Source organism: Octopus sinensis, linkage group LG6 (genome assembly GCF_006345805.1).
Source record: "Octopus sinensis linkage group LG6, ASM634580v1, whole genome shotgun sequence".
Lineage (NCBI taxonomy): Eukaryota > Metazoa > Mollusca > Cephalopoda > Octopoda > Octopodidae > Octopus > Octopus sinensis.
In genome coordinates this window covers 69,512,066-69,539,016 of record NC_043002.1, presented here as the reverse complement: position 1 = coordinate 69,539,016, position 26,951 = coordinate 69,512,066, and the positions used below count along the sequence as shown (strand labels likewise).

Sequence of the window (26,951 nt, the reverse complement as noted above, 5' to 3'; positions counted from 1 at the left end):
CTCCCTCTCCCCGTCTCTCTCTCTTTGTTTATCTATTTATCTCACTGTCTATCTTTACTCCCTTCCTCTTTCCTGCAGGTAGACCAACTTACGTTTCCACAATCCTTCCCCTTCCTCTTTTTACAGTGAGAGGTGCCTCACTCACACACACGCCCCAACACCCGTCCTTATACACACCTATGTATGTATCTATACATGTGTGTGTTTATGTATAAGTGTGTGTGTTTGTGTCTGCGCTTATGCGTGTTGTTACGGGAGGAAGAGTTTGATTGAATGGAAAATTTTTTTTTATCTCTTGATTGAAAGCAGTCCTTATATAAACTCCCGGCTCGATCATATCTCACTTCAAATCTCTTCCGCTTTATTTCTGTTCACTTCGGCTGATCCAAACGGTAAGTTTAAACAGACCGTAACCTTTTTCTTTTTCTTTTTTATTTTCGATTCTTCTTCTCAAGCCATTATCATACCGGCAAATCTATAGATGAATTAATTATATATTACATATTATGTTATGTCATATACGCATGTCACTATGGTTTTTACAGGGAACAGGTCACTGTCCATCTATGCGAAAGAGTCCTTGTCAGAAACACAATTCTTTTAATTGTCAATGATGGTCTTACTTGGACATGAAAATCGTCATTGATCTTTAAACGGTTTTGTTACATATTCATGTACACATGAATGTGGAATGTATGTATTTAATATATATATATACATATACATGTATGTATATATATATATATATATATATGTACATATACATGTATATATATATATACATGTATATATATATATATATATATATGTATATATATATATACGTATGTATATATATATATACATATACATGTATGTATATATAATATATACATATACATGTATGTATATATACATATACATGTATGTATATATATACATATACATGTATATATATAAATATACATATACATGTATGTATATATATACATATACATGTATGTATATATATAAATATACATATACATGTATGTATATATATATATACATATACATGTATATATATATATACATATACATGTATATATATATATACATATACATGTATGTATATATACATATATATATACATATACATGTATGTATATATATATATATGGGCGTCTCCTCATACCAATTCTTTGGATACCAGCACCGAAGGATCGCCTGGGCACACTTTCACAAGTGTATCCCCACTTATATTTTGTTTCCTCGTACCTTTCAGTTAAACGGAGTTATCTAACTCTCAGATATTGTGAGAAAACAAAATCTGTCAATGTTCTATACGTTACAAAAAAAAAATCTCATTGTTTGGTGATTCTAATTCCCTCTTTCAGATTCAGAAAATTAATTACCAGTAAGACATTGAGGTCCAGTTATATAGGTACTACTACATCCGTTTCTCTAATTTGACATATGTATTCATTCTAAAATTCATTGATACACATCGATGATTATGGCTCTAATGCTGTTCCGTCTCGAATCCTAACTGGAAAGCCTTATTTATTGTCGCCAATACCTATACGGGAAAGCAGTAATGTTATATTTTCCTTCTTTTTTTTTTTTTCTACTCGTTTATATAAATTCGAGAAATTGTATTGAAGCGAGAAAAGATTACTTATGAAGTAGAAACCAAACTCGCACATTTTGGTACCGGCAGAGAGGACCGGCTTCTCCACGAACCAGTTTCGTTTCCTCTGTGAGATCCATTTTGATTAAGTAAGAAATGCTTATTCTTTCTGTGAAAGAGAAAGGATAACATTTGTCGTCTACTTACCCTTCACACACTATAGCTACTACAAAAGTAAAAAAAAAAAAAAGCTGTTTTGCCGACTCCCATTGCTATCTTCCCTAGTTGTCTAACTCGCAGTACATTTCCACTCGTAATCCCCAAATTATCAACACTACTGCTGCTGCTGTTGTTACTACTACTATTACTACTACTACTACTACATTTCACAACACGCACGTTCAGGTTTCACTGAATATTACTCAACCAAATATTTTCCTTACAAATTCAATATAAGTTTTTTTTCCTTTGGTTGCTGACGGAATTGTCTTTTTAAAGCATAATTTTATTAAGGTGATGGTAGTGGTAATGGTGGCGGTGGTGGTAGTGGTGATAGTGGCGGTCGTGGTAGTAGTAATGGTAGGGATGGCGGTGGTGGTGGTGGTGGTGGTGGTGATGGAAGCCGCGGTGATAGTAGTGATGGTGGCGGTGGTGGTAGTGGTGATGGTGGCGGTGGTGATTATTGTAGAAGTGGCGATGGCGGCAGTAATTGAAGTTATTGCAGTGATGGCTGTGGTTGTGATTAACGTGATGATGATGATTTTTAAAATATTATTTTGATTTTCTTCTTTTCATTTTCATTGTGAAACAACGAAAATCTAAAAATGTTAATTTCGCCTTCACTTTATTCGGTTCATTTCACTTGGTTCCTATCAGGTACCAGGGTCGCCGGAACACTATTAAAAACTTCGCTTGTCTATGATGATTCACAGATTGACGATACAAAACAGCGGTTTCTCACTTTATTTTCCTGAGTCCATTACAGGATTTGAGCCCTTGGCATCCGCTGCGAGATAATCTTTACAAATAATTCTTCCTTCTCTTGACACAAGGCCTGAAATGTTGGGGATTTGAGTCTAGTCGATTACATCAATCCCAATATTTGAATAGTTCTTCCTGAAATGATAAAAGGCAAAGTCGACTCCGGCGGAATCTGCTTATCCTAACAAACAATAAACCCTTCAGTTGCGCAATACTTCTGCAAGTTCCCGGTTTCTAAGAGATGAGTGAGTGGCTTCGCAGAGCCAATAATGAGAAACTAGTCTAAGATGATGAGATACTAGCGACGCGGTCGGCACATTATATATCATAGCCCTTGGCCAGTTGGTGGTTGTTAACCAGCCATGATTATTACAGTCTGTCGCCATGGTTCCCGGGTTGTTGTTACAGCAACCAATCATCATCGTAAAGCGAATGACGTAATGTTTAGTCGCTGAAATTTTCTAGCAGACGATGTTTTGACTATTTGTTTTTGTTTCTCCTGCTTTTTTTTTGAGGTTTTTTTTTTATCGAACTTCATCTGTTCTTGTATTCAATCGGATACAAATCGATAAACATTTTAACTTTTACCACCACCGCCTCCAATAACTACTTCAAAAGAAAATCCTACGCACGCAACACACACACACACGGACGCACACACACTCACCCTTACATACACACACGCACACACACGCATACTCACACGCACACACACTCGTACACACGCACACACACTCGTACACACGGACGCACGCACACTCACCCTCACATACACACACATACACACACGCATACTCACACGCACACACACTCGTACACACGCTCGTACACACGCACACACACTCGTACACACGCTCGTACACACGCACACACACTCGTACACACGCACACATACGGACGCACGCACACTCACCCTCACATACACACATACACACACGCATACTCACACGCACACACACTCGTACACACACACGCACACACACACGTACATACACGCACGCACACACACATACACACACGCATACGCACACACATACACATACGCACACACACACATACACGCACACACACTTTCACACACACACACACTGCCGCACGGGCGAGTTGGCAGAATCGTTAGACCGTCAGAAAAGAAAATGTGTTTTGCGATATTTGTTCCAAATTTTTACACTCTGAGTTCGAATCCCACTGAGGTTAACTTTTGCCTTTCAGCTTTCGTAGTCGATACATATAAAAAGTACTAGTCATGTACTGAGACCGATTATATCGACTCACTCACTCACTCCCCATACATACACACACACATACACTCCAAATTGCTAGCATTTTACCTAAATCAGTTACAGGCTATTTTCTTTACTTAATAATTACAATAGATCAATTTATGAGTATGTTAGTGAATTTGTTTTAATCCGAAAGTCTTCCTTGTAATAAATAGGAAGCAATTAAACCAGCCATTCTCCAACGGAGTCCAGTTTCTCCTCTTCCACTCCTAGCATCAACTTACAAAATGTTTTCTTCAAATGTTTTTTTATAAGCTCGTTTTGTCATATTTTCCCGAGCATTAGAGACCGTTTTCCGTGATATGGTTTCGAATACTCATTAAGGTTCTGCAATTAACTTGGCCTTAACTTTCTTATTAACTTGATATAATCGCTATTTTAGATGATTGACATCTCCCACTCGGTGTTTGGGATGTTAATTAAAGGGCAATATTTTATATTTTAGTGTTTATGTGTGTTACAAAGTAAGAGCGGGAAAAATTACATCAAAAATATCATTAAAGAAGACACACGTCCAAAATAATATTGTAATAATAGATGAATATATAAATATATAAAGTATTATTATTTTAAAAGTTTGAAACAAGGACAGACAAAGGGACTGAGTCGATGTAACTAGTACTTAATTTATTGACCCCGAAAGGATGAACGGCAAAGTCGGGCTCGGCGGAATTCGAACTCAGAACATAAAGACAGACGAATACCGCTAACCATTTCGCCCGGTGTGCTAACGTTTCTGCCAGATCGCCGCTTTTAATCCTTTCTCCTAGACGCATAAGGCCTTGAATTTGTGGGGAGAGGATTTGAACTCAGAACGAAAAGACGGTCGAAATACTTATTTCTTTACTACCCACTAGGGGCTAAATACAGAGAGGGCAAACAAGGACAGACAAACGGATTAAGTCGATTATATCGACCCCAGTGCGTAACTGGTACTTATTTAATCGACCCCGAAAGGATGAAAGGCAAAGTTGACCTCGGCGGAATTTGAACTCAGAACGTAACGGCAGGCGAAATACCGCTAAGCGTTTCGTCTAACGCATTAACGATTCTGCCAGCTCACCGCTTTTGAACTCTGAAATTAAAATGAAACAAGTAAAAAACATTACGAATCATTTATTTGATTGCTATGAATATAGTTTTAAATTTTTAACACCACTGATCCATGGCCCATTTCATATGTAAATCCTATATATAAATCCTGTGCTGGTAGCTGCAACACACACTCGTTCTTTTCAAGTGCATTAACAACACAACAGCACTATTCTTAACTTTGCAACTAATCTAAGTATTTTTTTTTATAAATGCAAAATGTATTCACATTTAGAAAGAAAAGTTTCAGTTTTGTTTTAATACAAAAGTCTTCCTTGAAATAACTGTGAAATAATTAAACCATCCAGGCAGTCTTCAACGAGGTCCAGATTGTCTTCTTCCACTGCTATCATCATATAGACACATCTAGATATACAAATGTAAACAATAACAAAATATATTGAACGTGTTCCATTCAATAAACTACAAGGCCGACAGGTTACCAACCACAACATGACAATCAGTACTGGATCTTTCCTCCCCCTCTCTCTCTCTCTCTCTCTCTCTCTCTCCTTCTCCCCTCTCTCTCTCTATGTATATATATATATATATATATATATATCTTTACCTCGAATCTCCAAGCCAGTGTGATACGAACATTTCCATATTCTAAGGTTCTCTTGAATTAATAATGTTTACCTATGGTTCTCCCTTTAGCATTCAGATTATTCTGTCAGGTGCAATGCTTATTTACTCACATTGTTTTGTATTAATTCTACATTATCTTGTAGCTTTGAGTTTACAATGATGTGATTTTTATTTTTAGAATGTCATTGTAGGGTAGGTGTAAGAAGTTATGTTCAAACATAAAACAGGTAGAATAGTTTGGCCAAATATGGCCGGTTTTAATGCTAAATGGTTAAATAGAGAACAACTTCATTGGCCCAGAGCAGGCTTCCATTTCCAAGGCTGATGCCTAGTCTTGACAGCTAGACGATCTGATACACTTATAATTTGTCCTGGAATTTTGAATGTAATCTCTACAGTGAATTTGAGCTTCAAACCTATAAAATAGATATCTCTCACTTCATTCATTTGCCGCTTTCTCATTTCACTTTCTTTTTTCTTCCTTTACCCTTCATATCAACTTAACATGCTACCCAGTTAAGCAATAACACCTGATCTTTAGACAGAACCTAATATCATCACCTGATCTTTAGATACCTTTTGTTCTTTGCTTTTGGGTCAGGCCCTCTCCTCGCTTCTTACCACTCAGACAGAACGGTGACCTATAAATGTACAGACAAGTCATCAGCTGCTTTGATGTCACCAGTCTAGGAATGTCCGTAAAGGATATTGTTATTGTCTTACTCTGACGAATGTTTTATTTAAAAAAAAAAATGACCTTCAACAAATTCCTAACCTACATCATAACACATATCAATTATCAATTAAAAACAAAACAAAAGAAAAAACTACAAAACCTCTCTGAATACAATTATTTAATGAATTAAGCCAATCTCTGATAAGATATACTGTCAATACCGGCATTTTCCATCCAGGAGTTCTGAGGTTACTAAGGGTTCTGCAAGAAATAAAGATGACTAATTATATATGTAAATTGAATTATGAATTAAAAGCAGGTTTTCATTTGTAATCTAATTTGATATTCACATGTGCTATGCCACAACACTGCAGCAAATAGTTTTCACCTTATTTGCATATAAGCCATAGACCAGAGATTCGATTCATTTTGAGATGATCTGAGTATATGGTATTGATATGCCACAATAATGGTGAAATATCAATATCTACCATTCTCAGTGATTCTGAGGTGAATATTGCCTCGCCTGGTCCATGATATTCCAGTGTTCTTAAACACTTGACACTGTGTAGGCATCTTTCCCAGGACACTATCTCGCAGCAAATTCAGTGTATTCTTTTACTCTTTTACTTGTTTCAGTCATTTGACTGCGGCTATGCTGGAGCACCACTTTTATTCAAACAAATCAACCCCAGGACTTATTCTTTGGAAGCCTAGTACTTATTCTATTAGTCTCTTTTGCCGAACCGCTAAGTTACGGGAACGTAAACACACCAGCATTGGTTGTCAACCGATGTTGGGGGACAAACACATACATACAAACACACACACACACATATATATATATATACATATACATATATACGACAGGCTTCTTTCAGTTTCTGTCTACCAAATCCACTCACAAGGCTTTGGTCAGCCCGAGGCTATAGTAGAAGACACTTGCCCAAGGTGCCATGCAGTAGGACTGAACCTAGAACCATGTGGCTGGTAAGCAAGCTACTTACCACACAGCCACTCCTGTGCCTATATAAACAAAACATGTACACTGTGTATGTGCGATCAATAATATATAGATGTATTTTAAAGCCACTTTTATGTTTAATTCTTATTCATAGGGAAGATAAGGGAATCTTGTCATATGTAATGGTGAGATACTATAGAGAAAATGTCCTCTTAATAGAGAATTTAGTCTTAAGCAGGGTCTTGGATCTGACAAAATTTCTTAAAGTTATCTTTGTGGTCTCTGTCAAACTTTTCAAAGATAGATCTTTTCTAAAATTTAACTTAATGAATAGAAAAGAAAAAGATAAATAAAAATATATAATGATTATAATGTTGGGGTTTCATGAGACATAGATTGCACCTTAACCCTAACCCTAAGAGTAAGATGGTTAGGATATGCTAGACTAATCTTTTCGTTAATTTTCTGATTATCTGATTTGGATTAGATCCTGAGAGAGATGGATAAATAACTAGTTAGTAAACTCTGTTGGGACCATTTAGACCAGGGCTGGCCAACCTGAGACCTGTGGGCCTCATGCATCCCATAGACTTTTATCTTGTGGCCCAGTTGATACTTTCTTAAAATGGGTTTATTTAAACAAACCTTTTAAAAATTTCATCAAAAATGAAAGATTGTAAGGAAAAGTAAAAAAGAAAGATACTGCTGTTTTTGCAACGATAATATTTCATGTTGAATCAACGGGCATTCATTCATTATTGTAATAATAGCATCATCATCATCATCATCATCGTTTAACATCAGCTTTCCATGCTAGCATGGGTTGGACAGTTCAACCGGGGTCTGGGAAGCCAGCAAAATGCTTTTAATTCAGTCATTATACAAGTGGCCCTTAAAAACCTTTCTGTGATTAAAGTGGCGGCAATGTAATTCAAGTTCGCCAGGCCTGATTTAGACCTTACTTCTGAAAGATAGCAGATAGAAAACTGCACAGAATCCTCTCATATATTCTTTAATTTGCTTCAGTCACTAGACAGTGGCCATGCTGCTGCATAGCCATGGAGGCTTTTTGTCATTTATATCAACCTCACTGCTTACTTTTTAAGTCTGACATTTGGTTTAGTAATTTATCTTTATCACATTTATTAATTACAGGACATCAACAAAGACAGTTTTTTCTAAACATGCAAACACATGTAAGTACATACACACACATTGATGTATGTGCACACACACAAAAACAATATTCAGGCATTTAATGGCAAACATATGTATATAATAATAATAATAATTGTGTACAGTGCTCAGGTGCACTACAACTCATCTAAAGTGTATATATAATCAGGTGTAGTTTCGACGGATTTCGGGAAGCATGAGGGCCTTAAAGGATGCAGTGTCATGGCAGTCAACAACTGATGCAGGCAGTTTATTCCACGCTTCAGCAACCCTGAGCGTGAAAAAATGTTTCCGAAAGTCATGGGAGCTGTGCTGTTTTCTGACTTTGTAGGCATGTCCACGTGTGTTAGACACATGGAGATCAAAAAGGTGTTCAGTGTTGTTGTTGGTGAGGTGGTTGATAACCTTGTGGGTGTTTACCAAGTCCATCGCTAGACGCCGGAGCTTCAGTGAATCCATGCCCAGGGAAACAAGGCGCTCAGAATATGGTAGGTGTCTGATGGAGGGTATGCGTTTGGTTGCACGTCTCTGGACAGATTCCAGGAGGTCAATGTTCTGAGCAAGATAGGGATTCCAAACTGATGATGCGAATTCCAATCAATTACAGTATATATGAGTTGAAGCTGTTTAGTGAATCTTGCTGTAACACCAAATTATCAATAGAGCATTGGTGTATGTATACTGCTTTTGAAAATTAGTATTGTTAGGCTTGTCACTATCCTGCTACAAACATGTGCTACTGTTTACCTTTTTTTTTATGCTTATCAGCTTCTGGTATTGTGACTGCTGCTACACTACTTAAAAGTAGCAGTAAGCACAGGTACTTAATCTGCCAACAGTGCTGCTACAATAATATATTGTAAGTTATATAAAGTAAAGTATGAATTACTGATCAATATTCTCTGACTTTTGGCAGGTGTGCAGTTTATATAAGTGTATATATTGAATATACACCCTTGAACGGTGGTAAAATATTACTTGAATTTTAATTTCTAATTATCTATTTTGTTTTTCATTTACAGCAATAACAATGAACGGTTACACTAACGGTTACACCAACGGTCACACCAACGGTCACACCAACGGTCATACCAGAGAATGTAATTTCTATGAGAAAAATGATGTGAAGGAGTTTCTTGACAGTATCCATCAGCTGATCTTAGACAAAGCATTGAATGATGGAACAAAAAACGACCACAAAGTCGTAGAGTTTCTTCACCCTAAAGAAATGCTGGTAAATATTGGTTCATTTTTTTTTTATCAAAATAATCTGTGTTCCAGCATGGCCACAGCCCTTGACTGTAATTGATAATAAAATATCATACTGTTAATGATTTATATCTTTAGACTGGTACACTACTTGATTAGTTATACAATCATTTAGAAGTGCAATGTAATTCAAGTGATTATTACATACCATCTACCACCTAGGATGTGTGCTCAAACAACAATTAAATTTTAATTTCCTTATTATGAACTGAAATGATATATATAAAATCAGGGGTTAATTATCATTCAAAACGCCAGTTAAATTAGCAATGGCTCCCTTGTGAAAGTGCTTCATTATTCTGAAACAAAATCCTAAAAGACTTCACTATGCTTCTCATTCATCAAAAGTAATGCTAGTTTAAAGATTACTTACTAAGGGGTCATTTAATTAATTACTTAATCTTACTTACATCCAAAGTCAACTTTGTACTTAAAGTAAAAGAAGTTAATTTTTGTATTATTTTAGCAAACAATAAAACAAAAACAAGAAAATTGTATATTTATTGCATAAACTTTCAAAGCAAACTACACAAATGTGTGTGCTTTCATTAGACTAAAAAAATCAGGCTTTATTCATTTTACTTGTAAAAGGTCATTTAGCTGGGAAAACTATGTCTACGATAAAAAAAAATTCCATTCCACATATTTGCAGTACAAGAGATTATGTTATATAAAATAAAATAAAATGAACAACAATTTTGTATATAGTTGTTCTACTTGTTTTGAAATCTTGTGTAGTTGAATGTATCACATGTATGATGCTTTTGTGTTCTTTCTATTCTCAATTATTTCCCAGTATTTCAGCTTTTTGTTAATCTAATATGTCAAATAGAATGTGATTAAACAAAATGCTGTATTGTTGTCTGATATGAATATATTACAAATATACTAGCAATATTTTATGACAAACACAATGAGGCAAGTTGGCAGAATCGCTAGCAAGCCAGGCGAAATGCTTAGCTGTATTTCGTCTGCCGTTACGTTCTGAGTTCAAATTCTGCTACGGTCAACTTTGCCTTCCATCCTTTCAGGGTCGATAAATTAAGTACCAGTTACACACTGGGGTCAATGTAATCGACTTAATCCCTTTGTCTATCCTTATTTGCCCCCTCTATGTTTAGCCCTTTGTGGGTAATAAAGAAATAAGAAACGTTAGCATGCCGGCAAAATGCTTAGCAGTATTTCGTCTGTCTTCATGTTTCGAGTTCAAATACCACCGAGGTTGACTTTGCCTTTCACCCTTTCGGAGTCAATAAATTAGGTACCAGTTCTGTACTGAGGTCGACCTTATCGACTGTCTTCCCCACTCCACAAAAATTTCAGGCCTTGTGCCCTAGAGTAGAAAAGAATACTTACAGAAAGGTGGCGAGATGGCCGAAATATTAGCATGCCAGGCAAAATGCTCAGCGGTATTTCATCTGTCTTTATGTTCTGAATTCAAATTCCACCAAGGTCTACTTTGCCTTTCATCCTTTTGGGGTCAATAAATTAAGTACCAGTTGTGTACTGAGGAGTCGATCTAATCGACTGCCCCCACTCCCCAAATATTTTGGGCCTTGTGCCTAAAGTAGAAAAGAATATTTTTATGACAAGCACATTCTTAACGCAGCATTCATTTCAAAAGCAGAAGAAGAGGAAAATATTATTATAGGAATTTGTAGTTTTGTGGTACCAGTGCCAGTGGCACATACGAAAACCATCCGAACGTGGCTGTAGCCAGTACCGCATTGACTGGCCGCCGTGCCGGTGGCACGTAAAAAATACCATCCGAGCATGGCCATTCGCCAGCCTCGTCTGGCACCTGTGTCGGTGGCACATAAAATCACCCACTACACTCTCGGAGTGGTTGGCATTAGGAAGAGCATCCAGCTGTAGAAACACTGCCAAATCTGACTGGCCTGGTGCAGCCTTCGGGCTTCCCAGACCCCAGTTGAACCGTCCAACCCATGCTAGCATGGAAAGCGGACGTTAAACGATAATGATGATGATGATGAAAGAATGATTTCAAAATAATAATTACCAGAATGAAATATTAAAAAATTTGCATAGCATATCTTAAATATATGACACTACATTCATAGAAATGTGTTTTGACATAGTTCAAAAGATAAAATTGTTTACTGAGTAAAGATGATAAAATACATAATGCCAAAAATAGCACTAAAGTACACATAACTTACTTTTAACTCTTTTGGAAGCAACTCATCTGAAGCCAATACTGATTATTTGATACATATTTTAAAATGTTTGTGTCTAAAATTAGATCTCCAGTATATTGGAGGACATAATTTACTTGGTTCAGGTGTACCTTGACCATGCAGGCTGATTGCAATGCATGTATGTATGTATGTGTCATCATCATCATCATCATCGTTTAACGTCCGTTCTCCATGCTAGCATGGGTTGGACGGTTCGACCGGGGATCTGGGAAGCCAGAAGGCTGCACCAGGCTCCGGTCTTATCTGGCAATGTTTTTACAGCTGGATGCCCTTCCTAACGCCAACCACTCCGTGAGTGTAGTGGGTGCTTTTTACGTGCCACCTGCACTGGTGCCAGGCGAGGCTGGCATCGGCCACGGTCGGATTGGTGCATTTTACGTGCCACCTGCACGGAAGCCAGTCGAGGCGGCATTGGCTTCGGCCACGATTCGGCTTCGGCCACGATATATATATATATATAGGTGCAGGCTGTGTAGTAAGAAGCTTGCTTCCCAACCACATGGATCAGTCCCACTGTGTGGCACCTTGGGCAATTGTCTTCTACTACAAGCTTGGGCCAACCAAAGCATTGTGAGTGGATTTGGTACATGGAAACTGGAAGAAGCCCATTATATATATATACATATATATATATATATATATATATATATATAATATATATATATATATATATATATATATGTGTTTGTGTGTCTGTGTTTGTCCCCACTACCATCACTTGACAACCAATGTTGGTGTTATTATGTCCCTGTAACTTAGCGATTCGGCAAAAGAGACCAATAGAATAAGTACTAGGCTTACAAAGAATAAGTCCTGGGGTCATTTTGTTCAACTAAAAACTGTGTTCCAGCATGACCACAGCCAAAGAATTGAAACAAGTAAATGAATAAAAGAATATATATCTATCTATATATATGTGTGTGTGTGTGTGTACATATGTATATGTATATATGTATGTGTGTGTGTGTGTATATATATATATATGTGTGTGTGTGTGTGTGTGTACATAGGTGTATGTATCTGTATATATGTGTGTATATATATTAATAGTAATGGTAAGACAACAAAAGAATGAAAGAGACCTCAATATTACATGTGTGTATGTATGTGTGCGTATGTATAAACTGCATTCATTGACATGAGCATGATCGAGCAACGACTCGTGCACGTTGATTAATGCAAATTGTATTCTGTTAATTCTAGAACAAACTTCAACTGGACATTGGAGAAAAAGGCACTAACAATGAAGTATTGTTGAAATTTTGTGAGAAGCTAATCAACATGAGCGTAAAGACAGGTAAGAATACATTTTTACATCTATTGTCACATTTCGTAACATGTGCATACACGCACTCACACACACACACACACACACAAGCAACATCACTTGAAATGAGCTAACAAAGGAGATTCCAAGTGGTCGCTCTACCTGCTAGAAATAACAGCCAAATCGCCCACAAGTCATGCCTTACCATCTTAAGAAAACAGAGGGATGTACACTTTTGATAACTTTACCCCTAAACACGCTGTTTCTGAAAACAAATACAAAAACATGGGATGATCACGACTGGACTGCACTTGTTGTCGTAGGTTTATTTGGTCAGCGTTGACCTAGGGTTGAGCAACATCAGCCTCACTTAGCAACGGAAAAATTTGTATGGTATGACTTATTAGAATACAAGAGTTCTGAAGCATAGCTTGTCATAATGGATGTGTTTAAGATGAGCTGTCTGTAGAAAGACTTTTCTATGCTAATGACTAATTTCTAATTCACGTTGCTGGGAGACTGAGGAAAATACCAGGCGGAAGTGATGAAAGCTGATCTTCATGAAGATGACAAGTGACCACAATAAGTAGTTAGGTGCCATGTTGAAGAAGACCCTTTTCCTCCATGCAGAAATAATTAAAAAATAGTAACAGACGTCGTGGTGGTGGTGGTGGCGGTGGAAGAGGAGGAGGAGGGGGAGACATAGTTTAATATAAACTTACAAAAGAGAAGGCGGCGAGCTGGCAGAAACGTTAGCATGCCGGGTGAAATGCGTGGCCATATGTTCGTCTGCCGTTACGTTCTGAGCTCAAATTCCGCCGAGGTCAACTTTGCCTTTCATCCTTTCGGGGTCGATAAATTTAGTACCAGTTACGCACTGGAGTCGATGTAATCGACTTAATCCATTTGTCTATCCTTGTTTGTCCCCTCTATGTTTAGCCCCTTGTGGGCAATAAAGAAATATATAAACTTACAAAAGAGTCTCTACATTATTGCTGGTTATGCTAGAAATAGCAACCAAACCTCTCTCTTTCTCTCATACATTTCAAAGGATTAAAAAGTGAGAGATTCATTGGATAATGTAGTTATTGTGTATCCTATATATGCACTCTCTGGGGTGCCTTTGATCATATCTCTCCTACTCAGTCAGAGATGGCATGGTATTAAGCAACAACACCAACAGCAATATGTATTCTGATATTTTTTCTTTGTATTTTAGGTAAACCAGGATTCTATAACCAACTTTATGGTTTTGTTGATCCATATGGTTTGGCTGGGTCATGGATCACTGACTCACTCAACACAGCATTGTAAGTATCTTTTAAATTAATATTATTCTAAGCGGTTGCAAATTAAATAAAAAGTTTGCTTCTGGTTTTGTCCCATTGTTAACAGCTCTTGTTATATAGCCCTGTATCATCCAATGCTTTATACATATATATAAGAAAACGTTATTGTACAGGCACAGGCATGGCTGTGTGGTAATTAGCTTGCTTACCAACCACATGGTTCCGAGTTCAGTCCCACTGCATGGCACCTTGGGCAAGTGTCTTCTACTATATCCTCAGGCCAACCAAAGCCTTGTGAGTGGATTTGGTAGACGGAAACTTAAAGAAGCCTGTCAAGTGTATATATATATATATATATATATATACATATATATGTATATATGTTTGTGTGATTTTTGTGTCTGTGTTTGTGCCCCCTCCCCCCCCATCTCTTGACAACCAATGTTGGTGTGTTTGTGTCTCTGTACCTTAGCAGTTCAGCAAAAGAGATCGATAGAATAAGTGCCAGGCTTAAAAAGAATATGTCTTGGGGGCGATTTCTTCAACTGAAGGTAGTACTCCAACATGGCCACAATCAAACGACTGAAACAAATAAAAGAATATAATTTCGGGAATGTTTGAGGTACAATTTTCTTTAATTTTTGAAAAAGTGGGTAGTCTCATGTTTTCAGATGCTTCTAGATTGAGAAAGTGGGATTCCTGGATGCTGTTAGAGAAGAAGAACTTCTAATATAATTGAACTGTTGGAAGGAGTGAGGAAAATGAAAGTAACTTCTAGATCTCTTCAATTTTATAGCAGTCTATAACCACTACCTATCTTCTTCAGAAGATAGGGGTTGATGTAATCAACTTAACTCACTCCTTTGAAATTGCTGGCCTTGTGCCAAAATTAGAAACCATTGTTGACTATTAGAATAGAGAACAACATTATGAAGGTGTGTGTCAAAGAATTAAAGTATGCTATGTAGTTTGGTAGGTCACATTGTTAAGATTGAATCTTCCCAGAAGGAAAAAGAATTAATTCTTAATTAAAAGTTATTTATTCTTTTACAGACATACATATGAAGTGTCTCCAGCCTTCACAATGATTGAACATTATCTTATTCAAAAAGTGTGCAAAATGATTGGATTCCAAAATGGTGATGGCATGTTTTGTCCAGGTAAGTACTCTTTTTCACCCCATAGATTTCATTAAATTGTGTCTATTATAAAATTGTGGTTTTAACTCTGCATTAGAAATTTTAATTAAAGTATCATCATCATTTAATGTCCACATTCACTGCTGGCATAAGTTGGACAGCTTGACAGGATACAATGGGTCTCCAAAGACTACATTAGTGTGTGCTTTGGCATGGTTTCTTATTTATTCATTGCCCACAAGGGGCTAAACATAGAGGAGACAAACAAGGACAGACAAAGGGATTAATTCGATTGCATCGACCCCAGTGCATAACTGGTACTTAATTTATCAACCCCAAAAAGATGAAAGGCAAAGCTGACCTTGGCAGAATTTGAACTCAGAGCGTAAAGACAGATGAAATACTGCTAGGCATTTCGCCCGGCATACTAATATTTCTGCCAATTCACCGCCTTGACATAGTTTCTACATGTGTGCTTTGGCATGGTTTCTGCAGCTGGGTGCCCTTCTTAACACCAACCATTTATTGGTTTCAATCTCAGGCAGACAAAAAAACTGCAAAGCATTTTGTCCAATAAACTAACAATTCTGTCAGCTTGCCACCTTATTTGCAGTTATATGTTAACCTTCTAAAAGTGTGTCTAGTACACGTTTAAGAACATATATCTAGCCATATTAATTAACTTTCCAATATACATTTCTTATGGACACATTTCATTAAGGTCTATTTATTCAAATGTATTTAACTAATTAGAAATTCTGAATAATAGTTGAAAATTTTTTTTGCATTACTTTATCCACAGGAGGGGCATTTATGAACATAATGAGCATCCATCTAGCTCGCTTCCGAAACGATAATAATATTAAGAAACAGGGCATGTACAACCAAGAAAGAATGGTGGTTTTTGCTTCTGAAGGAGTAAGTATTTTTATTTTTACCTTGAATAATGATGAGTATGTATCATTAATCTTTTGTCTTCAACTTGTTTTAGTCACTGAAGTGCAGCTGTACAGTGCACCACTTTGAAGGGCTTAGTTAAACAAATCAGTCACAGTAGTTACTTGTTTTAAGTCCGGTATTTATTCTATTGGTGCCCTTTTGCTGAACTGCTAAGTTACAGAGATGAAAGCAAACCAGCATCAGTTGTCAAGCAGTGGGATGACAAACATAAACACACACACACTACACACGCACATGCATGCATGCACATATACACACAATGGGCATCCATGCAGTTCCTGTCTACCAAATTCACTCAGAAAACATTAGTATACTAGATATGCTACTTGCCCAAGATGTCACACAGTGGAACTTTGGATAAACAGATGCAAATATATTCTAAAAGAAACCTAACTGAGATCTGTTTTGCATAAGTTTCAAGTTATATTTCTTTTAATGATTTTACTAAAAAAACCTAAAAATTTGCTAAATTTCTTCTGGATTTTTCTTGTTTTTTCAGTGCCATTATTCATCAGTTTTGGCAGTAGGATTTCTTGGCATTGGACAGGAAAACCTTATCAAGGTGAAAACAGACAGCAAAGGGAAAATGTCAGTCAAACATCTCCAGAATGCTGTGGAACTATCACTGAAACAGGTAAATAATTGTGTATCTGCATATAATGTTTCATTGTTAATATCAGAATGAAAGCCTTTTATCAGTTTGTAAACCTGTAAATTTGTATGTGTATATGTGAAGGCACATGGCTTAGTGGTTACGGTATTCAGCTCACAGTTGCAAGAGCATAGGTTCAATTCCAGGCAGCATGTCAGATTAAGAACACAATGAGTCCCCTAGTCCAAGAAACGAAACCACAATCTCACAATCATGAGTACAACACGCTAATCACTAGGCTGCGTGCCCACACACACACACACACACACACTCATACACAAGTATGTTTATGTGTTACTTCGTCTAGCAGAAATGTCAACTGATACATTAAAGCTGCCAATGTTAGGATGACAGAGTCATAGGTTGCTAATACATATTCTGTAATATTAATTTAATGAACTCAGCAGAACATACAAGGAAATGTCATCAAATAACATTTTACAGGAAATTAACAGAGATTTATAATTTTCTCCCTTCATTTTTAATTTCTTATGCTGTCACTTTACCCTAGTCATAATATTCTTCTTTACGACCACACTTATTTATGGTGCAGGGTGGGAAGGGTGGTAGAGATTAAAGTGTTATTTCTACATAGCTACCTCATTTTTATGGCATTTTATCACCAGATTTTTATGAAGCTTTATGTTTTAAGAAATGGTTACATGGATTATATTTTTAAAGTGACATTCTTTATAACCCAGACATTATTCTGCAAGTCCTGATCTGTTATTGAAAGGGTTATGAAGTAATTAAATGTCATTAAAACTTTAGAATGTGAGGAAATTATATAGAGTCTATAGGTACAGGCATGGCTGTGTTGTAAGCAGTTTGCTTCCCAATCACATGGTTCTAGGTTCAATCCCATTGCATGGCACCTTGGGTAAGTGCATTCTAGTATAGCCTCATGCCAACCAGAGCCCTGTGACTGCATTTGGTAGATGGAAACTGAAAGAAGCTTATCATGTGTGTGTGTGTGTGTGTGTGTGACCACGACTGCAGTACCCAATATAGTCTTTTTTGTTCAACAGTTAAGGTTTGACTCTAGGGAAATTTAACTGCTATTTCAAGCAAACAGCCATATAGAGTCTTCCTTCACAGGTTTGATCATACCCACATATTTATCTATGTCTTCATTATAATTTCTTTTTCCAGGGTCTCAATCCAATAGCTGTTGTTGCTACAGCAGGCACCACAGTTCTGGGAGCCTTTGATCCTCTCAATGAAATAGCAGATGTTTGTGCTCAACATAACATGTGGCTTCATGTTGATGTAAGTATATCTTTCTCAATATTTAAAATTTGATAAAGCAGTGAGCTAGCAGAAGCATGCTGGGCGAAATGCTTAGCAGTATTTTGTCTGTCTTTATTTTCTGAGTTCAAATTCCACCAAAGTCAGCTTTGCTTTTCATCCTTTCAGGGTCGATAAATTAAGTACCAGTTGCATACTGGTGTCAATCTTATTAACTGGTCCTCTCCTGCAAAATTTTGGGCCTTGTGCCTAGAGTAGAAAAGAATATTTAAAATTGGATAAAGCAGTGAGCCGCCAGAAACATTAGCATGCCGGGCAAAATGCTTAGTGGTATTTCTTTGAATTGTTTTAGTAGCACAACCAACCTGATGACAAACCATGTCTCATGTGACCTGATTTTCAAAAAAGGTTACCTATACTGGATATAAAATTAGACTGAATGACAGGCTGTTTTATTTTGGGGCTTACCATTGTCATTTTGATATTGTTACACTTTGCATATATTTATATATATTCAGTTTCCATCTATCAAATCCACTCACAAGGCTTTGGTCAGCCTGTGACTATAGTAAAAGACACTTACCCAAGGTCCCATGTAGTTGGTAAGCAAGCTACTTACCACACAGCCACTTAAGTTTTGAATTAAAATCTTCCACCAAACTTTAGTCACAATTTACGTTCCTAACACTAGCTTAATGATAACTAAGTTATTTTACTAAATTCTTTGTTATATTTAAGATTAAGTGAAAGAAACACAGAGCATCTCAAAATAAATATGGTAACAAAAGGGTTAAATGCTATATATTTGCATTTATTTACAGGCCGCTTGGGGTGGATTTGTACTTATGTCCAAAAAACACCGATACAGGATGGCAGGTGTGGAAAGGTAAGAAAAAGTTACTTTGATATGCAAACACCACAATTCATACATATATATATATTCATACATATATATATATATTCATACATACACATATATGTATATATATATATATATATATATATATATATATATATATATATATATATATAGAATGGGGTGCTGCAAAATATTTGGCTTTAAGGGTATCGCAAAAGGCCTGGTTGGAAGCCCAGCCTTCCAAGTTCTTTTACTGGACTTACAAAAACTAAAGAACTGCTACAATAAGTGCATGGATCTGAGAGGGGAATATGTTGAATAAAATCATAATTAACTAATCCTCTTGTATTTTCTTGTACCCAAAGCCAGGACATTTTCAGCACCCATTTGTATATATATATATATATATATATATATATATATATATATATATATATATAATCAAAATAAGCAACAAGGATAGCTAGAGGTAAAGCAGTACAATCGTTTCCTGCAACTCCATTTAATTGAACAATGCAATTATTGTATCAATTTAAAATACTGACTAATCTTCAGCTGCACAAAGACATAGAATTTAATTATAATTATACTAATTAATTATAATTATACTAATGTGTCCATCTGTTCTAATAACAATAGAAAAATGAACAAAATAAAGAATAAAGAAGGTTTCTAACAATGCAGAAAGTTTTTTAAAAAAACTTGTGTGTATGTATATAAGAAGTGAAGATGACCAATTTCTTGTTAATAATAAACAATTATTAACTTCCTGATCTCCATTTTCTTTTCTTCTATTAAATGGATATAAACTATATGCTATATATATACCTATTGTTTTAAGGGAATTTCATTTCCCAAAAATACTAGGTATTGAACCAGTATTTCCTTGGATGCAACCATCCCTTCATGAGGTTAACATACCCTCTAATTGAATATATATATATATATACATATCATTAGACAGTTTGACCAGAGCTGGCGAGGTGGGAAGCTGCACAGGTTCCAGTCTGATTTGATTTGGTTTCTACAGCTGGATGTCCTTCCTAAAGCCAACCACTTCACAGTGTGTTCTGGTTGCAATTAACATGGCATAATTAACATCACACTGGCACATTAATCATGTATATAAAATATATACATATATATACACATGTACAAACACATGTATACACATATACTAAATATAGAGAAATTAATGGCTTAGAAGTAATTTATTCGTATATTTTCAAGTTTATACTCGTGTTTTGAGATTATCTATCTTGAAATTACACTCAAATACATATTTCTTTTTATTTCCTCCATATTCTAGGGTTGACTCCTTAGCTTGGAACTTCCACAAGATGGGAAATGCTCCCATGCAATGTAGTCTACTTGTTGTGAAAGAAAAGGTATGTACTTCTTATGTGTGTTTGTGTGGCTGTAAAATGTATGTATGGCGAAGATTTGTGAATTTGATAAACTGTTGTGCTTTCTCTATATAAATATGTTAATCCTTTTAGAATGTAGAGATTTTTGCTAAGTGCAGTAGGCCAATATAAAAATCATAAATATATAAATATTGCATGAATATGGATGAAATTTGCTGGTACATTGTGAATATGGGTTTTATCCATATTGTTGGTATATTGTGAATATGGGTCTTATCTGTCATCATGTCACTTACACATATGAAAGTAGGTTGAACACACTTGAATTAATTATATGTGAATGCTTTCGCATATATCTACAAACAAGATTTTGGTCCTTGAGCGTCAGTTTTTTAATTAAATCATTAATTAATATTACCATTATTTGTAGTATTAATTGCCATCGAGCTCAAAATTGAAAGAAGAAAACAATCCAGAGAAATTTATTTGATAAAACTAAAAAAATAAACATATATGGTGCTAACAGGAAGTTCTTTCTAAAATGAGGATGAACTTTGTTTCTCACACAGAAGAGATTTATATTTCCAGCTTTTGTCCCTCACACAAGAACATTATTTAAACTGAGATTTTGTGCAATTTAGGATTAAGCAATAGTTGTGGATATTTGTGTTATAGGAGTCTAAGAGTTAAATTGTAAATGTAAAAGATTAATGCTGAACACTTAGTTGTTCTTTAATCCGTTTATTATTCCTAAATTCTTCATTTACCATTGACTACTTTCAGGGAATTCTTGAAAAGTGTAATTCCACCAATGTGGAATATTTATTCCAAAGTGACAAATATTATGACAAGACATTTGACCAAGGTAAGTCTCTCCACTATCAAAGCAGAGGAATCACAATTTTCTGTGGGGGAAATATTACATTATTAAAATTATAGGAAAATTTATTTACTTTAAAATTCATTAACTTTTTTGTTGTTTTATATGTTGCCTTTTTAAATTGCAATTTTGCAAAAGATCATTACAGAACATGCTGTTAATGCTGATATAGTCAATTAAATTGTTTATCTAAATTTTTAGCCCCTGAAAATACTAGAGGCCTATCAAATGCTTAAAATTAATCCTTAAAAATAATCCATTTGAAATACAAAAACTATTCTCATATCACCTTCACTCTATCCATGTACGTACACTAAAGATAATGATTGTTCCACAGGAAATAAAACAATACAATGTGGCAAGAAGGTTGATAACTTTAAACTTTGGCTGATGTGGAAAGCTCGAGGTGATGCTGGAATGGCAGCTAAAATGGACAGAGTGATGGAATTATCTCAGTAAGTATTTCATATAAAATCACTTCAACTTAAATATTTTTCATATCAAAGTGACTATGTGCTAAGTGCAAGCATGGATGTGTGGTAAGAAGCTTGCTTCCCGACCACATGATTTTGGGTTCAGTCCCACTGCATGACACCTTAGGCAAGTATCTTCTGCTATGGCTTTGGGTCAACCAAAGCCTTGTGACTGGATTTGGTAGTCAGGAACTAAAAAAAGCCTATCATGTATATATGTTTGTGTCTGTGTTTGTAGATCAATCGAATAAGTATCAAGCTTTATAAAAAAGCACTGAGGTTGATACATTCAACTAAAATTTCTTCAAGGCAGTGCCCCAGCATGGCCACAGTCTAATGACTGAAACCTGTAAAAGACAAAAAGATAAAAAGTTGAAGAGCACATTAAAGAGTAAACTACAAGATAAATGAAGGCCAGAACACTGAAGAGTATGGGTTGTGATGTTGATTGTAATAAATTCATGGGCATTATGAGCACATTAGTAACAACAGCGCATAGCTGAAGTAATGGAGCATGGTACCTCTTTCGATGCTTACCAAACATAACTAAGATGCATGATATCACACATAATCCTTTATTGAAAATGTGGTTTGAAGCGCAGAATATATATATATTATATGTATGTATATATATCTATATACACATGAATGTTTTGATTAACCAAAACTGAATTTTTTCCTTATATTTTCCAGGTATTTGGTTGACCAACTGAGAGCTCAAGATGATTTCCGCCTGGTTTTACCTGAAGTGAGTACAACCTACCATATTCTTCCTATAAAAAGATGAAATTGGTCACTATCATCATCATCCTCATTATTATTATTATTATTATTATTATTATTAAAAGTCAGCATACAGAACAAAATGAGTTTGATTGCCAGACCAGGCTATGCTGTGTTCTTGAGCAAGTCACTTTATGTAACATTGCTCCATTTCACTCAGCTGTAGAAATGAGTTGCGATGTCACTGGTGCCAAGCTGTATCAGCATTTGCTTTTCCCTTGGACAACATCAGTAGTGTGGAGACGGGAGGCCGGTACGCATGGGTGACTGCTGGTCTTCCATAAACAACTTTGCCTGAGGCTAATTTTCTTGGTTCAATCTCATGGCCATCCATGACTGAAGGGGGTCTTTTATTCAAGTGACTAGAATGTGTGCTATTTTACAGAACCTTTTAGCATCTCAACAACTACCTCTGAAGGCCTGGCTGCCTTCTATATTTCAATACATGGCTTTGTGTGGAATCTTAATGGTGCAATATATTGCAGGCTTCTGCATAGTTTCTTGGTATAAAATTCCACTCACAGGGCATTGGTTGACCCAAAGCCATGGTAGAAAGCCGTAATTGAACCCAGAACCACATGGTTGTGAGGTGAAGTGCTTAACTACACAGTCATGTTTGCATGATTAAGCAACAACAAATCTTCCATCTACCTTTGCCATTTAATCTCATTAGTATAGCTAGGGTTCTTTTATTGGGGCTGTACTTTTTGGCCAGCATATACAGGTAAGCCTGTACATGCTATATATCTCAGGTATGTGGTGGGGTCCAAACTCAAGGGCTGCCCTTGGCCACACACACTTTAGCTACGCCAATGCTTAACTTCTCCTCACAGTTACCACATATTTTACCCCTCATAGATAATATTTCACCATAATTTTTAATACAAACTACATTGCTGTTCAACACATCTGTATTGCTGAATTTTCTACAATGAACTATTGTCACTTGTTGAAACAGCAATTACTACAATATCCTAGCAAAAATCTCTTCCTTCCTCTCATTCTTTATTCATGGCATCCCTGCTCAAAGACTTAACACTTACTTGACTAATTAATGATTAGAATTATTTTGTGCTTTTAAATCTAATGCTATTTTCTTTTATTCATTTGTTTATTTTTTTTGTTTCACAGTTTGAATACTCAAATATTTGCTTTTGGTACATACCACCTTCCCTTGAGAATCAAGAGGAAACTGAAGAATGGTGGCAGAAACTCTCAAAGGTAATATTTTACATGCATATATTCTTATATATTGAAATGTCCAACTCATGCCTGCATGGAAATGAGGTTAAATGATGATGAAGATAATATATATATATATATATATATATATATATAAGCCATGGTAGAAAGCCATAATTGAACCCAGAACAACATGATTGTGAGGTGAAGTGCTTAACTACACAGTCATGTTTGCATGATTAAGCAACAACAAATCTTCCATCTACCTTTGCCATTTAATCTCATTAGTATAGCTAGGGTTTTTTATAGGGGCTGCACTTTTTGGCCAGCATATACAGGTAAGCCTGTACATGCTAAATATCTCAGGTATGTGGTGGGGTCCAAACTCAAGGGCTTCCCTTGGCCACATACATACATACAGACTGAAAATAACACTGACATCTCATTTTAACAAATATATTTATTTTACCAAAACTACATAAAAATATATTGAAATATTAAAGAGTAAATTTATTCAATAAAAGCTCCATTGGCTTCAACCATGGCTTCCAGACAACTTCAGAATCTCCTGCAACTCTTCTGAACAGCCTCCTTGTTTAAGTTGGTGAATGCACTAAAAACTTTTCATCCTGAATGTGCACTTCTGAAATTGTGGTGCATTTAATATGCCATGTGTCTTTTATTGTCACATGTTTACTACATTATTTCATTATATCATTAATTAAAATAGTAGTGTATAATGCTTTATTTAATAATTTCATATATTCTACTCAAAACATTGTATTCTAGAAGCAGTCCATTTTTTAATGATAAATGATCTAACATTTTTTTTTCTTATTTCACTTCTCTTTAAAGGTTGGACCAAAGATCAAAGAACGAATGGTTTCTGAAGGCACCTTGATGGTTGGCTACCAACCTCTACCCTCCATGAACAAAGTCAACTTTTTCCGTTTTGTTTTATGCCAAGAAAACTGTGAAGAATCAGATCTAGACTTTATAATTGAAGAAATTCGACGATTCGGGAAAGACCTGCAATTTTAAATCATTAAATAATCTTGGGACATGAAAATTTCTTCTCATTCAGTGAAATCCTTATGAACATTTTTCTGCTGTGATTTGTAATAACAAAAAATTCTCTCTGTTTATACAGACAACACCATTAAGTTATAATGATATTAAACCAATTAAGTAGATCATTTGTGTGTATGGGATGCAGGATTTGTTTGACATGCATGGATGCACAGCTTAGTATATATTCATCTAATATAAAAATCTATACACGTGTTTAGCTTACTCTTTTACTGGTTTCGGCAGTTGGACTTGCAGTCCAACCATGCTGGGGAATTACCATCAAAGAAGCTTCATACAACCCCAGTTCTTTGTCTAGTCCTTATTTTATTGACCTCACAAAGAGGAAAGGAAATGTTGACTTTGACAGAATTTGTACTGAAAGCATAATGGGACATAGATAATTTAGATAGGTTTCAGCCATTATAGGACCAGGCCATATCTAACTTAATAGCACCACCTGGTGAAGTCTTAACCAAATACCAGAAGGTACTTTTGTCTAATACTCGGATTATGTGCGTGTGTGTGTTTGTGAGTGTGTGTGTGTATGGTTGTGTGTGCATATGTGACATTATCTTTATCAAAGCCATCCTTCAATCTACTTCAAAACAGACACATATACCTGCTTAATGTAAAAGCAGGTTTTACTTTTATAATAATATTTTTATATATGCATATTTATGTGCATCTTTATGTGTGTGTATGTATGTATACATATGTATATATATATATATGTATATATATATATATATATATATATATATATATATATATATATATATATATATATATATATATGCTTGAGCATGTGTGTACGTATATATTACATATATGTATATGTGTGTGTATGTTTACATATTTATATATTATATTTATGTATGTGCATATATGTCTATATATATATATGTATATATATATATTAACATATATACATATATATATATATATAAATAAATATATATGTGTGTGTCTGTGTCTGTGTCTGCATATGTATGTCTATACATATGCCAGTATGAAACACAAAATTTGTAAAATGAAAATATAAATTATATATGTGGGCACATGTCTGTTTGCACAGACATTTTTAATGTATGTATATATAGATAGTCATCCTTATAAACCAATTCCCACTCATCAAGCAAGATATATAACATCTGAATGCAGTTAATGCAAGAGTTGACACTCACACTCTCAGTGTTCTCCTGCTTGTGAGTAACTCAGAAGAACTGGTGAGTGCCACCAGCTGGCCTAGTTTTTCTAATCAGCTAAATTTCACAAGAAATCACCTGTATCAACCATTTCACCACCAACAGAGAATACACCAATATTCACTGGTGTTCATCATTACCATATATGTCTGTATATATGAATGCATAAAATAAAGAAATGTATACATTGTATAATTTTATGTGGAAAACTGTTCATAATTATATGATCACCATTTATGTAAGTTTCTGTACGTATATACTCTTATGTTTGTTTATACACATCTCTTTAAAACTAGGAGTTAATAATGTCATTGAATTTAAAATCATAGACATTAATTTAAATTAGTTTTCAAAGCTATTTATAGCTTTTCAGTATTTTAAAGCATTCAATTCATGAAACTTGATGTAATAATATTTTTTACTGTTTGTTGAATGAAAATCAAATAAAAGTTTTTTCTATAGTTGTTCTTTTGTATATTTATTTTTGCTTTTCTTTTTGTTGGTGTATTTATGTTTCTTATCTGAGAACTTTGTAGTTAATGTGATGGACATGACAACCTAGTCTCTGTCAAGATCTATAAGTGTTTGGAGTTTAGCTGGTACTCAGGTCCAGGGCCTTGAGCACCAAGGAAGGGCCTATGACTATCTGCTGAGCCCTTCCTTTAAAAAAAGGCGGGAAAAAAGGAAAACTGAAAATTTTGAGAGAATCCTAACCAAAAATTCCACCTCACCAAATTTCT

General features: G+C 35.4%; 1 protein-coding gene across 1 annotated transcript; it reads left to right on the top strand.

Moving 5' to 3' along the window:
• Positions 1-243: 243 nt before the first annotated feature.
• Positions 244-25,715, top strand: LOC115213455 (cysteine sulfinic acid decarboxylase). The gene is made up of 15 exons (XM_036503985.1): positions 244-392; positions 9,371-9,582; positions 13,040-13,133; positions 14,323-14,413; positions 15,446-15,552; positions 16,334-16,449; positions 16,991-17,125; positions 18,296-18,412; positions 19,213-19,277; positions 20,560-20,638; positions 21,401-21,482; positions 21,835-21,952; positions 22,664-22,718; positions 23,885-23,974; positions 24,791-25,715. Exons 2-15 carry the CDS (start codon positions 9,379-9,381, stop codon positions 24,974-24,976), a joined length of 1,539 nt encoding a protein of 512 aa, XP_036359878.1. The 5' UTR covers positions 244-392; positions 9,371-9,378; the 3' UTR covers positions 24,977-25,715.
• The last annotated feature ends 1,236 nt before the right edge of the window (positions 25,716-26,951 follow it).